Raw genomic sequence first — 19920 nt, 5'->3', positions numbered from 1 at the left:
GAAGAAGGACCTGAAGAGGAGGAGGAGGAGGAGGAGGAGGAGGAAGAGGAGGAGGAGGAGGAAGGCTTAGAGGAAGGTCGTGAGGAGGAGGAGGAGGAGGAAGAGGAAGGGCTTACAGGAAGGGCCTGAGGAAGAGGAGAAGAGGAGGAAGGCTTAGAAGAAGGACCCGAGGAGGAGGAGGGGGAGGAATAGGAGAAAGGCTTAGAGCAGGGGTAGGCAACCTGCGGCCCGCAGGCCGGATGTGGCCCGGCAAGGCCTTGGGACCGGCCCCAGCCCGGTCCTGCCACCGATTGCCACCGGGGCCTTTGGCCTCTTGCACGTAGGGGCAATTGTCTAGATGCCTCAGAAACATGTATTTATACAGTGGAACCTCGCCATACGCGCGCTCACAATACGCGGCCTTGAGCACACGCGCTTAAGACGCAGTGCCCGCGTGGGGCGGAAGGGGCGGCGCGTCCCATTCAATTGAACGGATCCCCCGCGTATGGCGAGGTTCCACTGTATTAACATTTTTTAAAAAAATCAGCAAATTTTTTCATGTGTCCTCCACTTTTTTTAAAAAAGTGTCCACCATTTGAAAATGTTGTCCTACATTTGACCCAGTTTATTTATTTATTTATTTATTTTAAAAAAAGTATTTAATTATTTATTTTTTGGCTTCGGCCCCCCAGTTGTCTGAGGGACAACAACCCGGCCCCCGGCTCAAAAGGGTTGCCTACCCCTGGCTTAGAGGAAGGGCCTGAGGAGGAGGAGGAGGAGCAGAGAGACCTCTGGAGGATTCTGTAGAAGAAGAAGAAGGGGCTTCTGAGCATACGCAGAGGCCTCTGGGGGAGAAGCCACAGGGAGAAATCTCCTGGTTGTAAATTATTATTACTATTATTAGTAGTAGCATAGTATTATTAAATTTTATTTATTTATAAAGACATGGAAAGACGTATTTATAAAGAGTGTCTCAGTGAATCTCTGAATTATAGCATCAGGAAAGATTTTAGGTGTTGTTAAGGTTTGGAAATGCTTCTGACTTTGGAGCCCTTTCATCCTCCATTTTGGGTTCCCTGAAGGCCTCAAACTGCCAACTGCCAAGCACTGAGGCAGAGGCAGAGGCAGCCATTTTGTTCTGCTTGTGACTGTGGGGAATAACATTCCAGAACCTTCTCTGAGGTTTCAGTTGAACAGAGGCCTCTCTTTCTCTCCTGAGGCTCCAGAGTCAGAAGGAGGCCAGGCTCCTTGGGCCAAAAAGAAGGAAGTGTGTCTCTTTGGTCTGGTGTGGAATGCAGCTTTGCTTCTGCTCTCTTTCACCACCGCAAACCCCCCGGCTGCAAATTTCCCATGATGCAGTGCTGCAATTCCCCCCATTTCCTTCCGGTGGTTCTTTCACTTTCAGGGCAATCGAGGGGGGGGTGTTGTTCTCTCCGTTGTTGCTGGGATAAGGCTGAACCCTTTGGTGGGGAATAGGCAGCCAATGGGAGCAGAGGAAGGTCCAGGTAGAGCAAAGGAGGCCACACCCCCGCTTGAATGGGGAGCCAATGGGAAAATCACATTAGTCCCCATAGACTAGTTTTATCAATCAAGAACATTCCTAATACAACGTCACCCTCTTGTGGACACTCAGGGCACTGCAGCCTCCTTGGGCTTCTCACCAACTTCTATCCTGGACCGCCATCTGGTGGCCACTCTTGGCAATTCACTAATAGGATACTGTTCTCTGTGTCTTTGAGTGCTGCAGAGTTTCTTGCCAAGCCAATCCTAACCCTGGTCCCTTTTCTCAGGACCTACACCTTGGCCTCCTTGTACACAGCTGTGGGGCCTCTCTTGCTGGAAGTGAGCCAAGTGCAGGACCACCAGGATCCCCCTGTCCACCTGATGGCCGACACAGAGGCCAAGCCGAGGGAGTTGGGCCCCAAGAGAAAGAGGCTGCCAAGGTACAACTATTCTTTGGTGAGTCACTATCCTATTAGCTTCATCTGTGTCACTGCTGGGCCAATTTATGAAAGGAAGCATATAAAATACTGTCCGAGTTTGGCAGAGACAGTCCTGGTTTATCCTCTGTCACCCATTATTTCGGGGACTTTTAAAATGTCCTGGTTTCTCTCTTCTCTTCCCACTTTCCCCCTTCTTCAGCTCACTTCAATTTCTGCATAATGAATGCCAAGGAGTTTGCACCCCATCAACTCAAAAGTGGGGAGGGGAGAAGAAAGAAGGGGGCAGGGACTTGCCCTTGATAGGAGTCTGAGGCAAGAGCAAACTGTGTTGCCCTTCCTTGCTTGTCTTATATTCCTGATAAACAACTTTGACCATCTTCACCACTTTCTGGTGTTGCTTGTCCACATGTGTCTTGTTTTTCCCATCTGTGTAATGTGGGGGGATATGGGAGAATATCTCTGGATATAAATTGGGGGTGGCCCCATGGCCCTCAAGCCCAGAGTGCTCCCCAGAACTGCTTTTTAATACTGACATTCGCCTCTGAAATTTGGCAACAAATGGCTAAATGCACTATAATCTTTGGAGGCTAAATATACGATACGTTTTGGTATAGTTAGTATCCTAATCCATCATCAATATCACAGCCATGGCCTAAATTATATTGTTTATTATATTGTATATTGTATTGGAAGAATTTGAGACAAATTGGACCTCAAAGGCAGTAGCTTTTTTTTTTTTTTTTTTTTTTTTGCTAACAGCAATTAAAGTTTATTTCCTGGACTAAATTCTGAGGTGATCAAATAATTTTTGGGATGCATCATGTGCTCCTCCCCCCCTTTTTATTAGTCATTCTCTGGATGAGGGCTTTTTTCTTTTGCAGGTGACCTTTGCGGATGTGGCAGTATATTTCACTTTGGAAGAATGGAAACTGTTGACAAAGAAGCAAAGACTTATGTACAATTACAGTGGAGCCTCGGGTTACGAAATTAATTCGTTCCGCGGCCGCTTTCGTAACCCGAACGGCTTTCGCAAGCCGAATCCCCATAGCCGCTAATGGGGAAAAGCCGCGATTTGGTGTAAAATCGCGCCGAAAAGCACCAAAAGTTTTTTCGGGACCCGAAAAAACTTTCGTAACCCGGATCAATAATTTCCTATGGGTTTTTTTCGGGTCCCGAAAAATTCGTAACCCGGGTATTTCGTATCCCGAGGTTCCACTGTATGTGATAATGGAGAATTACGAGAATGTGGCCTCAGTGGGTAAGGAAGCTGAATTCATTGCCCTTACTATGAAGACTGACGGCCCTTTCATTCTACATTATCATGGCACTATGATTCCACTTTAGAATTATAGAATCATAGAGCTGGAATAGACCACAAGGACCATCTGGTTCAACCCCTTGCCATGCAGGAAACACATTGAAAGCATCCTCGACAGATGGCCACCAGGCCTTTGTTTAAAGATCTTCAAAGACCTTTCTTTAAAGACCTTCAAAGAAGGAGTGCTTTAGAAATTATTAATAATAATAATAATAATAAGACGCCACCATTCTCTGAAGGAGTATATTCCACTGTTGAATAATTCTTGATGTCAGGAAGTTCCTCCTAATCTTTAGGTGGAACCTCTTTTCCTGTAGTTTGCATCCATTGTTCCCTGTCCTTTGCTCTAGAGCAGCAGAAAGCAGGCTTGCTCCATCCTCAGTATCTCTTCAAATATTTGAACAGGGCTATCCATTCTTAACCTTCTCTTCTACAGGCTAAACATTCTCAGCTCCCTAAACCACTTCTCATACAGCTTGATGGTTTCCAGACCCTTCATCATTTTCATTGCTCTCCTTTGGATACACTCCAACTTCTCAACATCCTTTTTGAATTGTGGTGACCAGAAGTGGTCACAGTATTCCATGTGAGGGCCTGACCAAAGCAGAATAGAGTTGCACTATTACTTACCTTCATCTATAAGATAGAATCATAGAGTTGAAAGAAACTAGAAGAGCCATCCAGTCCAACCCCCTGCCATAACACTATACGCACATTGATGTCGCCTAGGATCACATTGGCGTTTTTAGCTGCTGCATCACACTGTTGACCCAGGTTCAAGTTGTGGTCTACCAGGACTCCTAGATCCCTTTAACATGTAGTTTAAGTGTCATAGCAACTTACTGGGAAATCTTGGAATTTGTAGTTTAGCGAGGCACTATTGCTCTCCAGTTTCTAAGAATTCTAAATATCCTATATTCAATTTTTAATTCTAGGATTTTGTGGGAAGGAACCATGGAGATATATGCTTTTTGGCTCCAAATGCTCCTCAGCCCATCCCTGACCAAGTTTGCTGCTTTTTTGGCCTCCTTCATCGTTTTGATACTGTTGTGTAAAATGGCTCCCTTGTCCCTGCAATGTATCAGAAAACAGGGGCAAAAGGGATGCTGTCAGATATTGAGGGGCAAAATATTGTTTATCCATCCTCAAGGGAATACAATGTGGGGGTGCCCTTGAGATCTCCTGGGGGGCAATGTGACCCCTTCCCCACATCAACAACAGGCCATTCCTGTCTTAGAGATGTCTTAAGGCTCTTTTGAGGCTGCTCTCTGGCACTTGACCCTCACCAAAATTGGAGTCCAGGTCCCAATCCCCCTTGCTCTACCTTTCCAAATGACTTATTTGTATATTGATTATCCTGCCTTTCTCAAGAAATGGGCCTCAAAGTGTCTCTTTTATGCATACACACACGCTGTGGGTGTGTTTCTGTCTGTGATAGAGAGATGGAAGGAACGTGAAAAATAGAAAGGGAGGGAAGAGATGCTGAAGGTGAAATGGTAAAGCAGTGCAGATGGGCAAGAGGGAAGGTTGGAGAGCGGAGGGAGAAAGGGAAGGGGACCAGGCCTCTGGGATCCAGGAGGGGAAAGCAGGAGCAAAGGCAGGATCGCCTAGCTCTGTGCGGAGAGGAAGGGACCTCTGGGAAGGGCCAGGAGAGGGGCCTTGGGGATTGGGAGGCAGCCACCAACCTGACAGATTTTAAGAACTGGATTGAGTGTACTTCTGAGAACCAGCTCAAATCCTTGTTTTCAGACATATTTAGGGGTTCTATTTAGAAATTATGAGTAATATCTGTGAAGGTAGGAAAGGGAGACACAAAACCTGATTGTTCTCTAATGTTTCTTTTCCTACCTGAGCTTGCTTAGTTCCATAGTTGATTCCAGAGGCCCTTTGTTATCCAAAATGCTGGAGTCTGGGGAGGACACCCGCAAGGGCTCTGCTTTTAGGGGAATTTAGTACTTAGCTGAAAAGAGAGATATAGTTTGGTTGGGGCAAGAGCGACCTCGGGATTCAGCTCAACTATACCAGGCCCAGAAGCACACAGAACTCCAAAGGCATTTGAAATAGGTTTATGTTTTAGGGGAAAAGCAAAACACACACACACACACGTAAGGGTTCCCACACATGCACAAGAACTAGATAACAGGTGGGAGTGGTCAAGAGATGTAAGACTTTCATAATGGTAATAGTTTACCTAGGCGGATCTGGATTCCAATTGCTGAGGGTTCAAAATGGGAAGAGAAGTCAGGAGCTCCTGCGACAAATGGGGTTGGTGAGTGCATTGAGGTGTTTAGCCATGTAAACCGACAGACTGTCTGTCTGTAATTGGACTGAAGTCAAAGAACAGCCAGTCAGGGCAGATATTTATACTGTAATTGTTGCTTGGAGGCACAAATCGAGTGTTCAAAAAGGTTTAAATCGCTTTAGAATGTTTCCTGGGGGGGAAATTGTTTGAAACCCAACCGAATGCAATGGGTGCTTGGTGCAAATATCTCAGATAAAAAGGATTAGCATACTGGCTCTCAGGTCCTTGTTGGCTCTGAATTCCAATCGCGTTCACTATCTCAAGTTGTAAAATAATACAAATATTTGCAAGCTCTCCTGTCCAACTTCCATCAACTTCACCATCCCTTGTACACACAACTCCAATCCAACCCACATCAGTCTGCATGTGAGCTGCATACTGTATTGGTTGTGAGTCATCTCCTGGTGCCAAACAGCAGGAAAGGACCTCTGCAGTTAGCTTGCATCATGCCTTGGGCTCTGACTCAGGGCTCTATGGCAGTCTCAAAGGATATGATGCCGCCTGTCTATCAAAGTCCTTTGACTATCTGCTTCCACGGATTCCCTCAAGGCAGTCCCCATTCTTTGCAAGCACCTATAAGTAAGGATACAATCGTTCCATGGACTTAGGGGCATAAGCAGCAGGGTCATGCTTGGGTTACTCACAGAATCTTTCTTAATTTAATAGCTAATAAAGAGGAATGAATGAGGGCTAAATCATGGGGTAACACCCTCCTCTCTTAACTCTGATTTTCAGTTTTATCTGTCAATGTTCTTCTTTACAGAAAACCATTTGAGTCATGAGAGAGTCCACACAGGAGAGAAGCCATACAAATGCCAGCATTGTGGGAAACGTTTTGCTTACAAGTCAATCCTTGTCATACATCAGAGAGTCCACACAGGAGAGAACCCATACAAATGCCAGCATTGTGGGAAATGTTTTTCTGACAAGTCAGCCCAAGTGAAACATGAGAGAGGCCACACAGGGGAGAAGCTACAGAAATCCCAGTAATGAACTAAAATTATGTTTGTCAAGAAGGAGTACAAAGAATATATTTTTAATCCTATGGTAATAAGAAAAGGCCCTTATGATTTTGTTTGTAAGGTTTGTCTGTCCATATGTCTGTTTATGTTTTAAAGTCATATTTTGTTAAGTTTAGGTTTTAATTGCTAATAGTATAGGTAATTGCTTTGGGTTGTATATTTGTCGTGGATTGTGGTATAGGTTAGGTAGATGAGGGGTGGGATTTGTTGCAGCTGGATAGAATAGTTATGGGAATGATATCTTTTGCAAAGTGTGAGATGTTGTCTGAAGAACATTTTGGGGTATTAACAGAAAGGGCTAGTTTGTGGGAATGGCAAAGGGGGCCTTGTTACCTGTGGGGCATAGACTGTGGGAACTGGGGGTGAGCCTAGGTTTGGAAGAGGGTGATGTTGAACGTTTGGGGTTTTAATGTATTGTATGGATTGTAGTGGGCAGTTCTGGCTTAAACACTGGATTTCTGTGTGTTCTCAATAAAGTTCTTTGCTATTTCAACACACTGGACTCTTTGATGCACAGAAGTTCTGAATTTGCCCAAAACTGACCCTTTCTTCTCTCTTCAGTCCTCAGCTCCATTCCCAGCCATAAGAACAGAAGGGGCACACACACACATACGTGCACAGAAACACACAAACATACAGGATTCACAGAGACAGCTATATTTCGAAACTAATGTCTTCCTTTCCTGGCTTTCCCTCCTGAGTCCAGCTCTGCACCTTGGCCTCCATTGCGATCTCCTCTTAGGAAGAAATGAGGAAAGGAAGGGGAGGCTGCTGAACCCCTGGCACATACCTTCCTTTCCTGCAAAGGCTGCCAGCAGAATAAGCAGCAGCATCTAGGACCTGGCAATCCCTGCGAATGCTGAGGAGGGGCCTTTGGGGGCATCTATGTATGCACAGTCTCAGCTCCTGAAGCCATGGCTGCCCTCACAGTCTGTTCTTAGGGAGGGAGGGAAGTGAGGAGAGCCCTTGTTCATTCAGAGGAATGGCTGCAGGGTCTTCTGGGGGGCCCTTGGGGGGTTATAAGAAGGAAGGAAACCCCTCTTCTTCTCCCAAAGAAAGGCAGGGGGCCTGCCAGGTCTCCTCTCCCTCTTTCGTTCCCTGCCCCCTACTAGGAGGATTCCTTGGGTCCCAGGTACTTGGGAGGTTATTATGAGAATAGACGCCGTGGGGACCATTGGAGAGAGGCATGGCCATGGAGGGGAGGGGGTTTTGGACTTCATCTCCCAGAAGCCTCAGCCAATCACCGCACACATGCAAATTTCCTTCCTACCTCAGTAGTCTACAGTCAATCTGAATAGACTTACAGAGCCCTACAAAGGCTCCTGCTTCCTCTTTGTCCCTCAGCCAATCCCCATCCACATGCAAATTTCCTTCCTACCTCATAATGCCCTCCCTGACAGCTTGGCCAATGATCTGAGATTCTGGGAGCTGAAGTCCAAAACATCTGGAGGGCTGGACTTTGAGGACCCCTGATTTAAATGATAAGAGCTGACTTGGATGCCAGCATTGTTGCAGAGGCCATGGGTCAGGTGCCCAGTGACTCTGTGAATGAGATCATACTGGATCAATTTGAATCTGTGAGTACTAAGGATGTGGTCACACTCCCTGGAAATGAGAAGAAGACAACTTTCCCTCTGGACCCTTGCCCTTCATGGCTGGTCATCCAAGGAGGAGATGTACTTGGGACTCACCTGAGATATATCATAGATGCATCTCTTACGGAAGGCTATTTTCCATCTGGCTTAAAAGAAGCAGAAGTTTATCGCACTGCGTTCTGAGACCGTTCTCATCACGTGATGAGAACGGAACGCATTTGAGTATACCGCACAGTATGTGTTCCAATCGGGTTCTCAGAACGCTTAAATGCGTTCCAAATGTGTTCCAGGAGGGTACAGATATGAATGTGTTCCCAGAGAGCTGGAACGGGATGAGAACGTTCCAACAGAGGTGTGTGCGGTATTCTTATGTGTTCTCAAATCCGTTCTCGCATTCCTCCGTCTCCTGATTGGCTGAAAGAATGCCCTTCCCTTTTAGTCCTCCAAAGTCCTAGAGCGTACTAATTTTTTCTTTGCTCTCCCATGTATGACGTGCCCCCGTCTTTGACAAAAGGATTTTATCCTATTCTCTGCATACACACACGTGTGTGAGGTTTTTTTTCTGTGCACGGGTACAAAAAAGCAGAAATGGAGATATTACATAGACATAATGCATAGCACTAACTATCACAGGTTGCATGTTTGCAAACTGTTACCGAGTCGCAAAAGCAGAGGATACAAGTGTCTCCGGAATTGTCACAGAGTGACTTCTGTCGCCAGCATATTGCAATGTGTCTAGACATATTTATCTCTGGAGTTGTGTAAGTGACCCATCTCTGTTGTGTGTATGCACAATACACCATGATATCCGGGGGCTGGGGTTTAAAGGACATCTGGGGTCCGCGGATGCAGCGACACCGAGGGCAGCACTAGGAAAAGGGGGGAAATATTCTGAGGGGGGGGGGGAACCTGGAGGTTTCTCAGTTTTTTGTCTTTTTAAAACCTCTGTCTGTCGGGCTCTGAGGATTTGGGGCTGGCCTCCCTGCGTGCTTATGACAGATTGGGCTTTTTCCAGCTCGGCTTTGGGGCTTCTCCTCCCCTTGCAGATGATTGACAGAGGAAAGGGAGGCATTTAGGGGCAAATTTAGACTGGGGATTGGTTGTTTGGGGTCACATGTACGGAGGCAAGGAGACTATTGGATGGCCGGGTTTTGGGTATTGAAGCCATGGAGGCCATAATGGATGAGGGGTGCTGGAATGCTGGGAAATATATGCAAATTAGCTTTAAATTTTGGACAAAACGAGCTCATAACAGCAAAAGGAGCGGGTTGTGGGCAGCAGGACAAACGGTATAGGATCGACCATATAGAAAGAGATGTCATAGAGCAAGGAACGGCGATACTCGCCATGACACGAAAGACAGTGGAAATGTGTGGGGTCTGGGTTGCTCTTGATGCCAAATTGCTCAGTCGTGGCTCCTGTCATGGGAGCTCGACATGCCGCTGTATGCTGTTATCCTTGTGGGTGACACAGAAAAGAAAGGAGTCGCCTGCAGCGGGCAGAATTCTGGAGCAGCATTAAAGCATCTCATGAGATGCTTTAATGGGCTGCCAGAAGACCGCTGGCCAATATGACCCTGTTCTCATACTGTGTGACCTACAAGGATGACAGTATATTTCGGCCTGCACAAAAAGAGGCGGGGAACTTCCCCGCCTCACATTCTGGTAAAAGAAAAGAAATAGAAAAAAACCCCTTCCCTCCCCAGTGTCCCCTGAAGGTCTCTTCCATTTTGGGAGAAAGGGTGGGGGCCATGTAGAAATGCATGCAAGGCAGAGTTTCACACACTATAGACATCCATGGAGGGTGTACCGGGGATTGGCAGCATGCTGGCTAATATGCAAATGGATCTGGTTCTTTGAACAGCATGAGCAGCCCAAAGAAGAGTGTTAACTAAGCCAAAATTACATCTGAGGAAGTGGGTTTATGTGTAATGTTGACCATGGTTTTCATTGCTGGCTGGTAAACTTATTTTCAAAGAACTATTCTCCCTCCAGCATTTTACAAAAGGGATCATTTCTGGATTTCAGGAATTATGTTCTTTTTCATCTGTAATCTGTTATGCATTTGAGAAATTATTTCATATTCAGAATTTAACTAATATTAGAATTTGTTTATAGTACTGCACAATTTGCCACTCAAAACTTACCATTGCTGATGGATCATGAAGCAAACATGTATATCAATACTCTCTGCCTGAATATTATTACTATTATTACTGTTAAGCTTTATTTGCAAAGTGCTGAAAGTTTACACAGCAATGTATTTCCATTGCTTTTAATTGGGATGATTTTTATTTTGTAGAACATTTCTACTTGCATGTATAAAACAACATGTATGGCCACTCTACCATGCATTTGGGATTGTTTGAATGAAGACACTTCTTGGTCACAAAGTACATGTAAAGGCTGTCAAACAGAAGCAGTATGATGTGGGCTAACTTTACAGGGGCCTACTGGTAATACGTCATACCTGCATCTACCTTGACTGTTTGGAATGCTAGCTTTTCACAGCTAAGCGAATTTGATATCTGGATTAAGGTTGTTATGTTACCTCTATCTTTATGAAACTATGTACCTTTGATGCTCTTGGCAGTGTGTATTTCCTGTACTTGGTGGCATGGTATTCAAGAAATTATCAATCTGCCAGTCTGAACAGCTATTTTTATATAGAAGTAAAGGACACTACTGTTAAGCATGGCAACAGATGTGAGTTATTAATTACAAACTGCGTTTATTACACTGCGACGCAATACAACAAAACAATCTTCTAAATCTGTAATAACAAACAAATGATTACCCAGAAATTGGGGATTCACACTTGTTAAAAATAAAGTCTGGTTCCCTTGGAACATCATATATGTACCATATGCAACTTTGGATGCCAGTCAAAAAAAGGTTTTATAAAAAAAACAGAAATACCCTTTTTAAAAAAAGGACAATCATAACTTCGTTAACATCGATCGATGCATGTTATTTGAAAACAAAATAACAGCCATCTTACGTTAAGAGTACAGTACTGTGTCCAAACTCTAAACTTGTATTCAATAACAATGCAGTAATAAAAACATGTGTGAATACAATTAAGTGTTGGATGTTTTCTGCAGATGCAATTCAATTATATTTTCGATTTTCTTTAATCTGCCATTCATTTTCTGTAGTACTCCCACAATTTTCCGATTGATGTTTTCCTGCGTTTTCAAGGAAGATTGCACTGTACAGACAAAAGATATATACAAAAAGCTTTTAATAAGACAGTTTATTGCAATGTATTCTCTGTTTAACACAATATGTTCATATATTTCTTTTTATTTACTGTCTTGAAAGTAAAGTTTTCGTGATATTCAGTTCTCCGGTATATAGATGTATGTTATTAATATAAACCTTAATCCTTATATGACCACCACTCTCTTTTGAAAAAGACAATGCATATTTATTTAAATTCACCTGACTGTTGAAGTTCAGTTATGTAGCTGGGTACAAGAGTTTGGGGTTCTGGCAAGATGTCTCTTGCCGATGGTCCCGACTGGATTCCACTACAGCAAGGTTCATCTATAGTATCTGCATGTTGATCAATATAAAAAAATCAAAGAGATAACTAGATCAGAAATTGTGCATTGATCATAGTAAGAATACTCTAGGAAAACTGCAGGTTGATAATACAACTAAAAATGTAGGACATCATAATTTCTCCATCTTTTTGCAGTTAGAAAAAAGTAAGAAAACAGAGTGGCAATGCTGTTGTCTAATAAATTTATCCTCCATATGTACACCCATCTATCCCTTCCTATGTTGGAAAAGTATGGCGACCTCAGGGCTGGTAGTCCATTGTAGTGTTTTTTTCTTTTGGAAACTGATAAGGGAAGTAGCCTAATATGATATTGATATAGTGACTGTCTTTAGCAACTGTTCCTTATGGCTACAACACTGGAGGAATTCCATGGCATACTATGCAACAATGAGCCCTTACTTGTAAAGCTACAAACTTACCCGAGGGATTTTTTTCCTGGGAGCCATGGTTCCCCGCCATAAGCCACAGCTCTTTCATTAGGGGGAAAAAGGGTGGTTGTTTTTCTTTGGGGGGTGATGGCCCAAAACTATTTAGACTGGCCAAAAATTTTTCACGCGTCATTTTGAACTTCCTGTACACCTCTTCGGCGGTGCGGTTGTAGCCATGCATTTTTAATTGCTCTGCTACCTCTCTATGCACAGGAAGAATGGGTACAGAACGGGACCTCATGAGCGTCTTTAATTTTCCGCTCCCCCTAACACTTCTCAGGAGCAGATCAATCTCCTTATTGACCCATTTGGATCCCTTCCTACGCGCCATCACTGCTTCCCAATAACTTCGGCCACTCCGAAAAGTCCAGCGGGAAGAGGGATTTGCAACGTCATCACTGTGCAGGGATTCTTGGCGCCAAAACTAGACTTGCGCCCTCTAGTGCTTTTACTGCAGTGCCGGGAGTTTGGGAGTGCAGAGAGCCAGCATCAGCAGCTAAGTGCTAACGCAGAAGTTTATTTCACAGCCTCTATAATTAAATTGCAGACAGTATTATTTTATACTTTCTGTAATTAGGAAAGCCATGGATAGCCATGCAGTGACCGAAAGCAGTGCCTCCGCACAAGCAAGGGGGAGGGTGTGGAGTGCCAATGAAGTTTTGGCCTTATTGGAGATATGGAAAGAACAAAAATTGCAGTCCAAATTAAAAAAGAATTACAGAAATTTGGATAAATTTAAAGTTGTATCTGATGAAATGGCAAAGAGGAACCATGTCAGATCTGCCGAGGAATGCAGATCTAAATCAAAAAAATTGAGATTTGAGTACAGAAAGGTTGTGAAACACAATCAGAGAAGTGGAAGCAACCCTATTACATGTCCCTTTTATAGGGAACTAGAGGAAATCTTTCATGGGGATGTTAGCATCACCCCTAACAGGTTATCCCGAAGTCTTGATTTTGAAAGGGAGGGTGAAACCACAAATGTGAATCAAGAAACCGCATCCACCTCCATGGCTAACACAGGCGAAGGAAGCACCCAAGAAACAACTACCAGACAAGACAGTGATGAAGGCAAGTTGCCCATCTGTAATGCCTGAAGATTTCTGCTATGTGCGTGACAACATTATTTTGTTAAAAAGACAAAGGCTTTACTCTTTTTTTCCCCTTGCATTTTTCAGATTCTGATGACAGTTGTCTCGATGACACAGTCATTACGATACCTGTCACAATTTTGGAAAGTGGACCTACGCAAATAGCAGGTAGTCATATATAAATTTCTGTCAATTTCTGGATCTCTGTTTTCTTCATAAATATTGTGAACCTGTATATGTGTTCAAAAGAAATAACGTTGGTGTTTAATGCTCCACTTTGAAGGTGCGACTGGAGAACAATTGGGTGACTTGGAAAGACGTGCAGATGATACAAGCGGTACAAGCAATGGTAGGTAGCATCTGCTTTTCTAAGAAAATTCTTTGTCTACAACCCTTTACATGATGCTACCATTAGAAATAAATTTCCTTCCTGTGGGCTTAATCTATTTTCACTAATTTTTAAATTTCAGTACCTAACGATCCAGAGGACGAACCACCCAATGTATTGCTGTCTCCTGGAACAAGACTGCGTTCAAACAGGAACAGGAATCGTCGCGCCAGAAGAGGAGAACATATTGCGCGCACTATAATGCAGAGTGCAAGTCGAGAGGCCCAACTTACCCGGAGAACACAGGAACGGTTCATGGAAATTGTACACGACAGCATGAAAGACTGTAGGAGGACAGAAATGGAACTTGTACATATTATGGAGGAAGATGTAAGGAGAAGTGCACAGGACAGACAGAGAATGTTGCAGTACATGGAGACCATGACTGAACTGTACCGGAGGAAAGTAGATCATGAATGTGCACTTCCAACGGGGCAACATGATACTGTTGCCCAAGGAACTATGCACACATCATTCAGGGCATCTCCGTGTGATATTCCTCCTTCAACACCAGGCCCAGCTGTCTTTACAGATTTCCAGGAGCAACCATCCACATCAGATTTTGGTGGGAAATGTCAAGGGAACAATTCCCCTGAACTCTTTGATGAACTTCCTCCTGCTTATGCTCCTGATGGTTGTCCTGTCACTCCTAGTAGTGAAATTAGAGATGGTGACAACACAGTAGAGAACATCAACAGGGATGTTCAGAATGTTGTTGCAGTCACTGATCCCCCAGAAAATGAAGGCTGCATTGGAACCGTGCAATGTGTGAGCAATGCAGGAACATCTTCCTTGCAAGGCGCAGTTGCACCTGTTCAAAACCAAGATAAACCATGCAGTTCTCGTACTGGGAGGATAATCAAGAAAAAAAAAATATTTTCCCCATAAGGGAAACATATAGGGAAAAGGTTCTGTTTTGAAACCTCAGATATGTTTCAGCATTCTATGTTTACCCTGTTACGTGCCCTTTGTGACCGATAAAGAGGGACTTAAACCATTTCTCCTTGAACCACAGTAAAATTTCATTTTCATGTTAAGGAAAGGTTTTGTATGTCACCATGTATATATGGATATGTTCTCACCTAATGTATATACAGTGTATATAAATGCGTGCTTTGTTGACATAATGGAAAACAAGCCACCAGACGGTTTTTTTCCAAAAGAAAAAGGATATTTAATCGTGTTTTAAAATGTTAAGTTATATTGTTGATAAAATACAGCTGTGTTCTCAGAAATTGGTCTACCGTCCTTAATATACCTAAACATTTCCACAACAATAGCAACATTATTCAGCAATGGTTTCTAGAACAGCCTTCCTTTTGGTTTTCAAGGTAGGAAACATGATGTATTACTATAAATGTAATATAAACAAGCCATTTTTACACCATTGTTTTCCTATATTGCCAAAAAAGGATATTTGAAACATCAATATAGCAATTGTATAACACTTCAAAATAGATTTCCAAAATTTGGGTAAACCATGAAGCTAATCTATAACAATCGGGTATTTATACCCCACAATAATATAAACACCACTAGCAGAACCTGATTGGGGAAAAAAAAGTTAAAAGAAAAAAGAATCTAAACAACCGTGATTCAACATTGCCGTCTGGTAAAGTTATTCACATGTTGTACATGACATGTTGTCAAACACATGTATATCAACATTTGTAGATTGATACAAAGGTAAACCAAGAAGAAACGTTTTGATCAGATCAATGCTGTTGCCATAACTGAGGTGATGTTATGAAACATCAAATAATGTCAGTTTCTGGTGTTAACGACCCAAAATAATGTTAGTTACTGCAGATCTAACAGTTTGACCCTCTTTTTTGTGATTTGTAGAGTGTCCTCTGATGTTATTCGCTAAAGCGGGGAGAACAATTTTCGCAGGTGGCTCTACATCGGGATCAAGCACTTCTCCCCTCGTCTCGCAAATATTGTGCAGTATGGCACATGCTGTGACAACAGAGATGAAATTTTCCTCTTTCACAGTTAGTCTACCAGACAGACACCCCCACCTAGATTTCAATCGCGAAAAAGACCTCTCCACCACGCATCTTGCCTTGCAATGGGCGGTGTTATAAGCAAGTTTGTCAGGTGTTAATTCTCCACGATATGGTGTCATGAGCCATTTCCTGATTGGGTAGGCACCATCCCCTATAATCAGTGGAGGAATGGCTACATCGTGGACATGAAGGGTGGGATTTCCGGGCACAAAACAGCCTTCATCCATCACTTGACAGATAGCGGAATTGGTAAATATGTGGCTGTCATGTGATCTCCCACAATTCCCTACTTCAATGTCAATAAACCTCCCACTGTGATCTGTAGTTGCTTGCAGAACAATTGAAAATCCCTGCTTGCGGTTGATGTATTCCTCTCTGCGTCCCAGCGGTGGGCAAACAGAAATATGAGTGCCATCAATAGCTCCTATGCAGTGTGGGAATCCGAGTCTCTGAAATCCATCCATAATCTGAAAAAAGGCAAAGGTATAATAAATTTGGGATATCAAAAAAGTGGGTTAACATATTTCATATCTGATGATGCATTATTATTATTTGGTATATGAAACTGGGATCAAAGAGACAAAAGCATAAAAAGGACAATAGAAATTATTATGGTTTATATATATACCTAGAACACACTGAAGGGGAATCAAGATGTTACTTGTTCACATATCAACTCTTACAAATATATCAAGATACATTTTTTCAGAATTGCAAACCACAACAGCACAGCTGGATAAGAGAGAGGGCAGCAGCAGAGATGCACCTCCGAAGTGCATGCTCCAAGCCCAGGACCACCCCCCAGCACAGCTGGATAAGAGAGAGGCCAGCAGCAGAGATGCACCTCCGAAGTGCATGCTCCAAGCCCAGGACCACCCCCCAGCACAGCTGGATAAGAGAGAGGGCAGCAGCAGAGATGCACCTCCGAAGTGCATGCTCCAAGCCCAGGACCACCCCCCAGCACAGCTGGATAAGAGAGAGGGCAGCAGCAGAGATGCACCTCCGAAGTGCATGCTCCAAGCCCAGGACCACCCCCCAGCACAGCTGGATAAGAGAGAGGGCAGCAGCAGAGATGCACCTCCGAAGTGCATGCTCCAAGCCCAGGACCACCCCCCAGCACAGCTGGATAAGAGAGAGGCCAGCAGCAGAGATGCACCTCCGAAGTGCATGCTTCAAGCCCAGGACCACCCCCCAGCACAGCTGGATAAGAGAGAAGCCAGCAGCAGAGATGCACCTTTTAAATCCATGCCCCAAGCCCAGGATCATTAACCCACCCCCATAATTGCAAAGGTAATTGAAAGCCTTTCTTTTTTTCCCAAACAAGGAAAAGGCAGGATGTAAACATATCTTAATGGTATTACATAAGCAAAACCTATCTATCTTTAGATATGCATTAATGCATTTGCACCCAGAAGTCTTAGGTTTAAAAGTAATATTGATACACACCGTGTGGTAGTTTCCAAGCTGGATAGTTTTCCTCAGCAGCAGCTTCTCCATGGCAAGGCACACCTCGATGGCGATTTCTGCAGCTGTGGATGCTCCAACCTCGAAACGGGAAGCCACCTTCCTATACATCAGAGGGCTTGAGAGCCACCAAATAGTCAGGGCCACTCTCTTCTCCACCGGGATGGGACTCCGGAATCTAGACTCCCCACGCTCCAGCTCTGGTCTCAAGATGCTGGCCAGATCAAAAAGGGTTTCTTTAGACATGCGGAAGTTAGAAACCCACATGTCGTTATCCCATCTCTGGAGGACTTCGTCACTCCACCAGTTGGTCCGCTCCCGGGGTTGCTGCCACCAACGTGGGATGCGAGGCCAGGTCGCCATCCATGCCAGACAACTGGATATATCAAGATTGCCGCTGGCAGCCATGACTGCAATCTTACTCAGAGCAGCCCTCCGGCGCGAAATGAGGACCAGTGATTGAGCAATGCGACTCATTCTTCTCCTTCTTCGCTCTTCTTCTTTCTCTACCATGCTCACAAGATCAAACCATGCTTTCTCCGACGCCATCTTTACACCCCACAAGGAAGTCACCGGACGACTTCCGGTTAAAAACAACCACCGAGTGGCGACGTCATTGGTACACCGCCCCCAAGATCTAATACGCATGCGCTATAGCAAACCGTTCTGAGAACGGTTTCAAGAAAAAGGAATCGCAGTGCGGTAAACTGCCGTTCTGATCACGTTCTCATCACGTTTTGATTGCTAATGCGGTAATATCCGTTCCAGGAACGGTCTCATCACGTGATGATATGGAACGTTCTCAGAACGCAGTGCGATAATCTCCATACTGTGCGGTATACTCAAATGCGTTCCGTTCTCATCACGTGATGAGAACGGTCTCAGAACGCAGTGCGATAAACTCCAAGTATTTAAACAGGGCGATCATATCACCTCTTAACCGTCTCTTCTCCAGGCTAAACACTCCCAGTTCACTAAGGTGTTCTTCATAGGGCATGGTTTCCAGACCCTTCACCATTTTAGTCACACTCCTTTGGACATGCTCCACTTTCTCCACATCCTTTTAAATTATGGTGCCCAGAACTGGACACATTATTCCAGGGTCTTTCCTCTGCTCCACTTTCCAGGAGGGAGGGGGCTCCTCAAAGACCTTTGTATATTTGGATAATGATCCCCTCCATGGCCATGTCTCTCTCTAAGGGACCCCCGCCCTCTTTTCTCATAATAACCCCCTAAGTACCTGGGCCCCAAGGAGTCCTCCTCCGAGGAGGCAGGGATGGAAAGAGAGAGAGGAGGCCTGGCACCCCCCCCTGCCTTTCTTTGAGGAAAAAGGGGCTTCCTTCCTTCTTGTTATCCCGAAGCCCCCCCCCCCAGAAGATCCTCAAGCCATTGTTCTAAAGGAACAAGGGTTGTCCCCCATTTCCATCCCTCAGAACAGACTGTGAGGGCAGCAATGGCTTCAGGTCTGAGACTGCGCATGCGCACATACATCCAAAGGCCCCTTCTGATCATGTGCAGGGATCACCAGGGCCTTACTGCTGCTGCTGTTATTCCACTGGCGGCCTTTGAGGGAAGGGAAGGAGTGTACTGGGGTCCAGCAGCCTCCCCTCCCTCCCTCCCTCCCTTTGTTCCTTCCTTCCTTCTTTTGAGGAGATTTTGAAGAGGCTGCAGTGGAGCCCAGGAAAGGCAGGAAAGGCTTTGCTCTCTCTGTGTATACTGTATATACACACATAGATAGATAGATAGATAGATAGATAGATAGATAGATAGATAGATGTGTGTTTCTCTCTGCTGTTCTTACAGCTGGGAATGGAGCTGAGGATTGAGGAGAGAAGAAAGTGTCAGTTTTGTGCATATTCACAAATTCTGTGCATCAAAGAATCCAGTGTGTTGAAACAGCAAAGACCTTTATTGAAAACACATATCAGAAATATGTTTAAGCCAGAACTGCCAGAATATATTGAAACCTCAAAACCTAAAACTCCACCTTCTACCAAACCTAGCCCCCACCTACAATCCCCACCATCTATCCCCCACTATGAGCCCCACTTTGCCATCCTTCTCACACACACAATCTCTCCCTGCCCCAGACATTTGAAGAAACTAGCTCCCTTTCTGTTACTACCGGTCCCCAACTTTCTTTGGCTAAAATCCCACAAATTCCAAATGCTATCATTGCTATTCTAGATAGCTGCAACAAATCCCAGCCCCCCTCTAACTAACCTAAACCACAGTCCATAATCCCCAGCCAAATTTATAACCCAAAACAATTGTCTATACTAGTAGCAATTAAAACCTAAACTTAACAAACCATAACTTTAAAACTGACCTCCAAGAAAAACATTTCCCACAATGCTGGCATTTGTATGGCTTCTCTCCTGTGTGGATTCTCTGGTGTGTCATTAGGCTTGACTGCCGAGAAAAACCTTTCCCACAATGCTGGCATTTGTATGGCTTCTCTCCTGTGTGGACTCTCTGGTGTGTCATATACAATAATATCCGAGTTTGGCAGACACAGTCCTGGTTAATCCTCTGTCACCCCATTATTTGGGGGGCTTTTAAAATGTCCTGGTTTCTCTCTCCTCCTCCCACTTTCTCCCTTCTTCAGCTGACTCCAATTTCTGCATAATGAATGCCAAGGAGTTTGCACCCCATCAACTCAAAAGTGGGGAGAGGAGAAGAAAGAAGGGGGCAGGGACATGTCCTTGCTAGGAGTCTGAGGCAAAAGTGAAGTGCTGTTCCCTTCCCTGCTTGTGTGATCTTCCTCATAAACAACTTGACCATCTTCACCACTTTCTGGCATTGCTTGTCCAC

General features: G+C 44.4%; 1 protein-coding gene across 1 annotated transcript in view; it reads right to left on the bottom strand.

Annotated features, from left to right (window-relative positions):
- The window catches only part of LOC149287717 (uncharacterized), a 34131-nt gene extending 14538 nt beyond the window's left edge, over window positions 1–19593 (bottom strand). The window contains exon 1 of the mRNA XM_089492476.1: window positions 19426–19593. Coding sequence (XP_089348602.1) covers window positions 19426–19593 — 168 coding nt within the window. The remainder of the gene's footprint in view (window positions 1–19425) is intronic.
- Window positions 19594–19920: the final 327 nt, after the last annotated feature.

Source organism: Sceloporus occidentalis, unplaced genomic scaffold (genome assembly GCF_023333645.1).
Source record: "Sceloporus occidentalis isolate IW3139 unplaced genomic scaffold, rSceOcc1.0.p SCAF_57, whole genome shotgun sequence".
Lineage (NCBI taxonomy): Eukaryota > Metazoa > Chordata > Lepidosauria > Squamata > Phrynosomatidae > Sceloporus > Sceloporus occidentalis.
This window is presented reverse-complemented; position numbering and strand designations above follow the sequence as displayed.